Source organism: Botryllus schlosseri, chromosome 1 (assembly GCF_051294905.1).
Source record: "Botryllus schlosseri isolate E-star chromosome 1, Bs_hap1, whole genome shotgun sequence".
Lineage (NCBI taxonomy): Eukaryota > Metazoa > Chordata > Ascidiacea > Stolidobranchia > Styelidae > Botryllus > Botryllus schlosseri.
In genome coordinates, this window is record NC_137236.1 from 8,191,528 (window position 1) to 8,200,314 (window position 8,787).

At 42.5% G+C, this 8,787-nt stretch overlaps 1 protein-coding gene across 1 annotated transcript; it reads right to left on the reverse strand.

Moving 5' to 3' along the window:
* Window positions 1-404: 404 nt before the first annotated feature.
* Window positions 405-3,554, reverse strand: LOC145437585 (uncharacterized). Its single transcript, XM_080314853.1, has 3 exons — window positions 3,534-3,554; window positions 2,978-3,359; window positions 405-848 (listed from the first exon to the last, which is right to left on the reverse strand). The coding sequence occupies exons 1-3, from the start codon at window positions 3,552-3,554 to the stop codon at window positions 613-615; spliced, it is 639 nt and encodes a 212-aa protein (XP_080170979.1). The 3' UTR covers window positions 405-612.
* Between the last annotated feature and the right edge of the window lie 5,233 nt (window positions 3,555-8,787).

The window sequence follows — 8,787 nt, forward strand, 5'->3', positions numbered from 1 at the left end:
TGCGTAGTGCCGACTTATTCGTTAATTTACTTCGAACGTGATCACGTACTCGAATATTTCAAGCTGTGTTAACGAACGCGGTGGTCATTTGGAAGGTTCATGTCGATATAATGTCTTATAACTTCCGCTTCAAAATGCCGATTCACAGATATCGCATCGTGGCATTTCCCCGAAATGATGCGTACCTATTTACAACTGTCGAATGTATTCCTTACCCGCAAGACGCCTCAGGCTGAAAGATTGCGACGATGCTGCTGTCAAATATCCTTTTCTGTGCCAATCCAGTAGCCTGAAATTACTTGATCATCGGTTACTTGATCACCGTTGCATGAATTTCGCCTCGAAGGCACGCTCGAGAACAGCGAGACATTTAGCCTCAACATAACGACACACCAGAAAGAGAATAGTTGTTCAGCAAATGTTTATTGTACGACACATTTCAAATCACATTCCATGAAAAAATCGCAACACGATCCAATTTCATCACAAAACACGCGCTTCTTCGTCGGCGTAAAAGCTTCGATATTTTTGTCCTCATGCGTTCAGGTCATAAACCGTTTGTAAAAGTTCCCAGAGTTTTCTACAGTATCAACGTACATTTGCTGCTCACGATTACTCGATTTCTTCGGATTTGTCTGGCGCCAAGGTCGGCTCATCCATCCTGGATTGGTTGAGCATGGTCGTTGTGTCGTCGACATGTCCTGACTGGTCATCATACCCCTGGATGGCTCTGGCGAGTAATATTCCGCCGATGACGCACACACAGCCAAACACTGCGCATATCCATTGTACAGTTGTGTTGGAAGGCATTTTCCACCCCGCTTTCTTTCCATCGTCCTTGGGTACGTCTGAACATCAACATACACAGGTGAAAAGGGGCCAAGAACAAAATTTACATACTATTGAAGCACTGGTTCTAAACCTAGGGGTCACGATCCACCAGGTATCGTTTTCCTATGCTCTCAAAGTCGTCAATACGAAGACTATGCGAATTTCGATTACTAGAATGCCAATTACCGGGTTCCAAAATACAGAATATAATTTTCTAGGATTGTTAACCACGCAGCAACAAGGATACAGATCAGTCGAATAGTTATTTCAAAGTGCCAGCTAATGAAACGTAAGAGTGGTGTCTGGACATCACTATGACCAGTAATTCCCGAACTGTGGTATGCGTACCACTAGTGCAGTTGTTCCCAACCTGCGGTACGCGTACCACTAGTGGTGCGTGATATTATTCCAGATGGTACGCGAGTAGATTGTTGTTGTTTTTATGACAGAAAGGAGGTATTATTTCGGGTTGGATTGATTGAGTTTTTGAAGACGTTATCGCCGTGGGTAGGGGCAATCACAGTAATGACGGAATACGGGAAAGAGATCTTGGTCGTAAAGCATTGGGATTCTTACCCAACCAAATTCCGTTTCAATATATTTGACCATAGAATTTCTAAATAGATCAACTACAGAAATCATATAGGTCTACTGCGCCTTGAAATAGGCAGTTTATATATATTTTTCGCTGCCTTCGACAGCTCAACACGCTGGAAACATTTTTACCGCCGTCGGGACGCGTAACTTCAGTGGGTGGAGAAAGGTTGTGAAATACTGCACTAGTGGTACGCGGGATGATGTCAAGGGTTGGGGGAGTAGCTTCAGCGATCCTATAAATTTCAGAATCGATTTCTAATTTGCTTCGTATTCCAATAACACCATGCACGCCTATTAAAGATAGATTGTACAAGGTCGGGTAGATTAGCTCCATTACTCCAGTAACTGAGAATCTTTAACAATGAATAAATGACGATAACAATCTAATACATAAATAGCCTATTTCAGATTGCTCGTGGTTAAATTACGGCTGATGGTTGAAATTAATCGGGCGTGCAGCGATGGTCACCATTGTGCAACCGCGCGGAAAGGTCTGATCAATATACTTTCAAAAGCTCGCGAAGCGTATTTTACAACAACTTCAAGGACCTTCCAAACAAATAGAAAAATCTCTTGGCGCTTCGACGCGATTTGCCGTAGCTAAAATTTTCAATAATCAAGCACTGTTGCAACTTCATAATATTTCATCAAATAAGCGCACCAAAGATTGCCTTCGCAACAATCCATTTGTGCTAAACTGATCTTGATATTATCTACTTTTAATCAAGCCAAAACATTGGCTTTCGGCGCTTTGAGCAAGTAACCTCCGTTTCGGTCGATGTAACGACGTGGTTCGCGTGGTTAGTAAAACAGTTGAAATGGTACGCCGATAGAAGTTTCTGAAGCACTTAATATTACGATTAGAGTCTCGGGTGCATGAAGTCGTAGGAGGGAACTTCTCCTTGGAAAAAGAGTTGAAGCAGTATTACCGTCCAAATGTATATTCAAGGGCAACATATATGAACCCTCCTATATGCAAGTTGTAGCCTAAATCTAAACGTCATATTTTGCCAACGTATGAGGTAATATTTATTCTAATTTGCTAAGGTGGTGACGAAACATTCTTCTATGAGTTGCTGTAGCTTATATTAAGGTACACAGCAAGACGAGTTGGAACATCCATGAGTTTGAGCGAATGTCTGAGGGCTCCGGGTCGTGATCCTTGGACCCAACCGGAGAGGACCGATGATACGTTCGCGCAACAAATTTTGAACGTTCATAAATATCTGAGAAAGCGGGTATTCATGAATATATCCGCAGTAGGTGGAGCTTGAAGCAAAGTGTTGGGCCAGCAAAAGATCTGCTGTTATAGGCTGAACATTTGGGGGACAGAGATCATTTTGTAATTTTTGATCCATCCGTACCACATCTCCCTTACTTGCCTGACAATCGCTACTAAGTACGATATAACTTCTACAGGATATTACTTTTACCCCAGCTCGAGTCACAGCGATACCTACATTGACAACCTCAGAGGAGGTCAACGTACTAAGGAAATGCTACGTTAACTACAGCAAGGTCGTGTATAAAAGGGATAATAACCACTTACAACAATCAGCAGAAGAGGTCTTGCCAACTCCCTCGGTAGCCTCAGCACTACCCGGCAGCACGCCGAGGATACGTTCATACTTGGTTCTGGTCTCATCCAATTGAGCGCGATACAATGCGAAGGGCTCACAACAATCAGCAGAAGAGATCTTGCCAACTCCCTCGGTAGCCTCAGCACCAACCGGCAGCACGCCGAGGATACGTTCATACTTGGTTCTGGTCTCGTCCAATTGAGCGCGATACAATGCGAAGGGCTCACAACAATCAGCAGAAGAGATCTTGCCAACTCCCTCGGTAGCCTCAGCACCACCCGGCAGCACGCCGAGGATACGTTCATACTTGGTTCTCGTCTCATCCAATTGTGCACCATACAATGCGAAGGGCTGTGCAACAGAAAAAGCTATCGAAGATATCAAACTTAGGTACAACTTGTTACTAAAGGTCAGCTAAGTATGTTTAAGTTTGTCAGGCCCGCATTTATGCTGCGCAGGCCGAAGAAATATTGGAGCACATTTTCAAAAAGTTCTTTCACATAATACATATTTGTCGTAATGTACTTTCCCCGTCAAGTGCTTCATACAATCGTAAAGCCAGATTATTTCACCTAACGTTAAAAAAATTTCACCACGTGGGGTATTTCTTCCAGTCGGGAGCCACTGAACTTAAAAATTTCACCACGTTGGGTATTTCTTCCAGTTGAGAGCCACTGAACTAACGATGACTCTACACAGATAGGCATAATTGACGAAAATATATCAAGACACGTTCATTCAAGGGATACCTATAAAATATATCAGGATACCTTGCACCAGCCATGACAATTTATCTCTTGAAAGTGACGCAATCATAAACCACTGACCTAGTTTCTACATAAGATGGAAGTGTGAAAGTACATAATTTGACCAAATGAAGACCAAGAATGGAAGGGAGTAGTTTCAAAACTCCATTTCCCAAACGCTACTACAACATCAAAAGATTCATGAACATCACGACATGTCTTTAAATATCTGGGCGGGCAGTTACGGCTTAGATGCAACATCGTCTCGTGAATAAAGGACACATTCCCATATCGTATAGCATAGCAGCATGTTTCCGATTTGACCCATTACAAACGTCGCAATTCCATGTGCTACAGGGCAGCAGTACGTTTCATATTTCGGCGATCGAATGATGCAATCAATATGGCGGAAGAAGGCAAATTTCTACAAATTCCGCGAGGTCACAGTTCCGTCGTGTTGCAGCGAACACAGAAGACACGGTGCCCAAGTCCCAATGATCAGAGCACAAGTAACTATGAGAACGAGAATTTCTATCTAAGACAGGTAGAGACTACTCTGATGTGGAAGGGTAAAGTAGAGGTGATTCGTTACTGACCCTCGCTGGTGCTTATGAATTTAACGGTCTAAGGTGATCGAAGTGAATAATAGCGACCGAAGATAAAAACGAGACTGCTGAAGCAAGACATACCATTGGGTGCCGGCACGACTCGGTCAATACTGTGCGACTTCGAAGGTTTTTCTTCGCAATCCCTACTAAAATCCGAGGTTTCCCATCCCGATCCATCTTCAATCTTTTCTGAAGAAAATGTTGAAGGTTTCAGCGGAAGTAGCCTATTTGATAGTCCTAGTGTAGGGGAAAATCATGGAAGACTGTCGTTTGTGCATAGAACACCTCGCATCAAATGCGATTCTTCCGGGCAATTAATATTGTCAACATCGACTGTTGAAAACAGGTTTGCGGACCCACTGAACTCCTTACAATAACCATGTTTTACCATCTACAGCTTTGTCAGAGAAGTCCATGTCGGGCGAACTGCAGCCGTGATCACTCCCAAATCCTGCGTCGATTTCATCAAACGATATTTCCACTGAAAACATTAAGGACACATTTTAGAAATTGTCGATAATGAGGGCACCGGGTCCGATATTCGTGAATGAACAGTTGCACAGTTGAACACGTTATGCAACGAATGGTGTTGGCCTGCGTAGCAGTACAGGATTACCCGTCCTTGAACTCCGAAATCGGTATTGTTAGGACACGTCATCTGTCTGATCATTAGTATAGATCAGTGGTCGGGAACCTATGGCTCGCGAGCCATATATGGCTCTGTTGGGTATAAGATATGGCTCTTTTAGAAATGTTCAATTTTTTAGGTAATTTATCAATATTGCAGCAACTTTATGGTAAATTTTCCTGTCATTTTTAGCATCGCCGTAAAAATGTCAGTTCGTAACGTTACGTTACGCCGAATATATTAGCAGTCGATTAACACTTGATTTTCAGAATCAGCGCGGCAAATATATTTGATTAATACCAGTATTTATAATTTCCAAGCTATTTCCGATAAGTTGCGCTGTCATAGGCGAGGCTTGCCCAGGCTGTTTCTCATCTGAGTCTTACCTCTCCTTTCGCGATTTTAAAACAAATATGAAGATTCCGTGATTTTGGGAATTGAAATGTTTAGAATCTAGTCATTCATAAACATCGATAGCAGATGCCAATAACCATTGAAGAGTTCACAATATCCCTGACTACGTCTGAGGTGCTTCCTCACTATCACTTGCCTTCCCTAACCCTACGTCACTGACGTATCACACGGTGGGCATGTACTGCTGTTGTGACCATGCTTGGCTCCACCTACGCATGTGGCAGAAAAACGTGGCAAACACTACGTCCCCCATATATAAGTGCTTCCAATACGTCACAGATGCTCCATTGTGACGTAACAGGTGATTCACATGCATAACTCTTTCCGTCGAAAAAGGTTCCCGACCACTGCTATAGATAATCGACTTCAAATTCATCGAAGTAAGAAGGGAATAAGTCAAGATCAGATGTGGAAGATTTGAATTATCGGTACATAACACGTTGCGCAGTATAACAATTAGGCTAATAGTCGTTTAAACACGCTAGAAACCATTGAAGTTCGAGGCGGCGACAGCTCGTTCACTTGTCTTTGTAGTACCATCCTAACATTGCCTGACAATTTCAGCATTATGCACACTGAACCCTAGATAGTAGATCTAACTGCACTGAAATGGAAATTCCATACTATATCTGACCGTCATTGACTTTAATGATGGGTATTCCGTTGTGGATCCGTTCCACAATTGCCTGGACAAGCATGCGACCATATCTCTTCTCAGATTTGATTGCAACTTCTTGTTCTGCAGATTGACTACTCATCCTTCAAAGATCGTACCTGTCATCAACAGATCAACATCATACATGGCGCCGAGAAGAGTGTCATCGACTAACATAGAAACCAGTACCAACCTTTTCAATAATAACAGTAGGCCTACGTCCTAATCAAATGAAGCTAATACCTAGCACAAATTAAGCATAGGGTGAGTGCGCGTTGGAGTTCCTGAGACTATATAGTGTGCGGAATTAAATAAGCGCAAATGCGCTTAATTACCAACTGATTTCTGCAAGATACAATTGTCTTCTTCTGACATCAGTGCATTTGAAATGAGTCCTACTTCCATGGTAAACGTTGAGAACGTAATTCACGAACATGAGAAGGAACCCATAGTTGGTCAGAAAGAGCCAAATTATTAGGCTCTATACGTGCGCTACATAACCTTGTACGTCGACATCGCATATAACACTGGCCAACAAAATGAAGAAAAAAAATGTTTGCCGTGATATCTAGGAATCATTGCGTACAACGTTTTTCCATTATTATTCCACTCTACTTTTTGAGTCAGAACAAATGCAGCAATGCAATGCGACCCTGCGTAACTATTACATACTCGAGGTATAACAACCATTTACATTATAAAGGTGTAGCATTGGCTGGAGAGATAACTTAGTGGTGACGATAAGCGCCAACTAATCGGGCGACGCCGGTTCGATTTTCGTTGGAGGTTTATCTGGGCTCCTCTTCCCCCGACGTCGCCGTTCTTACGACGACAAAAAAGCTAAAATAAAAAGACCCGACGAAAGCAAGTAATCACGATGTGGATGTCAGTTTAAAAGACCGCAACAGCGCGTCGTTCAGCATCCTCCTATCTGTTCATTCCATCGCATTGTTTATTATCGCATTGTACAAATGTACATAGTTTGTGTCTTGTTCAGATGAACATATAACTCGACGATTATTATTAAACAGTCAATAACTAGTTTTAGGTCAATTTTTCAAACTCTTCACTCAACATATGCACTTTTTGGCACATTAATCATATCAAACGAAACCACAAAATGTGCAGTATCAACTCGAACTAGGTACCAGAAAGTAAATAGAAAGAAAAGTCAAACGAACACTAAACACCTGATTGTTATAGCTGTTGAATAGACTTGAATTGTTTGCACTATAACAGAGCTTCCTAACTCAAGTCAATGAAGTTTCTGCTGAATTCATTATTCTCTTAACGAATCTGGGAAAAATCGGCTTCAACAGTAGCCGTTGAGGGAGAGACTGTTACCAGTCCCCACAAAATGTTTTCAGAGCTTCAAAATCGTTGGAGGGCAATGTTCCCTCTAATTTTTCACGAGTCTGCGCAAACACGTTAACTCACTGCGCAGGCCCTTGGACAATAGTGCGCAAACATAGGTCCCCCCATAAGGTGATAAACCGAACTTCTGGAGGGCTTCGCCCCCAAGACCCCCCCTCGGGCTATGCGCTTTTTGCCGATACTTATCATCTACAGAGGGGGCATGTTTGATGGTTGTGTAGCAAGAACGCGCGAAGCGCGAAAATTTTATATGATTCGTGATTGAATCGGTCAATATGATCGGCAATTGCATATATCTATTGCTATCCATTTTTATCCTCTCTCTGCTCACATAATCAGATTTACCGGTAAAGCTGATCGAGTGAGGTGTGTTAAGGTAGGTCATCTAAATAATAAGTAAACATTTTCGGGCGCACCCGTTGGTATAATGACTTCGTTACATGATGCTATTTCGTGACCTCCTATCTGCTATGTCAAAAAGACATTGAAATCGCTCAAACGTACTAAACTAAAAGACGAGCACGATTGAAATTTGCTATTTCTCTACTGGCAAATAATATGTTACATCGACATGGCATTTGTCTTGTTGTGGGACTCGGATCGCCAGCACATGAACATTCAGCGCCAGCCATTTACGCGCCTATGGAAAATTAAACTTATATGTATAAATCGAAGTTTTCGGTCAAGGGCACTCCTTTCGGCCAAGGTTTTCTCGCAGCTGATCGTTTTGGCGAACTTCTCGGAGTCGCATGTCACATAGCCTATAACTTCATATGTCTTGGTGCGTCGGGGCAAGGTAATGACCGACGCCCAAGTGCCCATTTCTCTTAATCACGCGTATTTTTTGTTGTGGGAAGGGTACCCAATAATCAAGATAGCCTATTTGACAAAATTAATTAATTATTTTGAAATATTCCCAGAAAATACACCATGATTTATGATAATTCACGAAATAATTTTGGGCCCCCTTCGATCTCGGCCCCCTAATTGGCGGTTTGGGGTGCGGCAGTTACGGGCTTGAGGAAATCTTACGCAATGTTCATGCCACGCGGAGAAGACTATGCGCTAGTTTCTCGCAGATTACTTCGAGCTAGCCCATTGTTATTTATAACTTTGTTAAACTATGTTATTTCGCCATTCCCAGAAAATAATGCGCTATTGAAATGATATCAGTATCGCTCACGCGTACGACACTACTAAAAGAAAAGATTTTTCGTTAGGCGCACGTGGTTGCAAAGTCTCATTTCTTCACGGAGCGCAATATTTACCTTTGCGGGCCGCATTTGTACCTCGGTGTCAGACTTCAGCGATAACACTATTTGCCCCTGGCAATGTTCCCTATAATTATTCACGA

Bases quoted from the DNA above. Each gene is read 5' to 3' on its own strand.
- LOC145437585 (XM_080314853.1), bottom strand. From the start codon at position 3,554: ATGAAGCACTTGACGGGGAAA. The intron at 3,360-3,533 runs GTACATTACGAC...TCTGTTGCACAG, and splicing joins TGAAGCACTTGACGGGGAAA to CCCTTCGCATTGTATGGTGC. The intron at 849-2,977 runs GTAAGTGGTTAT...GTTGATGTTCAG, and splicing joins GACCTCTTCTGCTGATTGTT to ACGTACCCAAGGACGATGGA.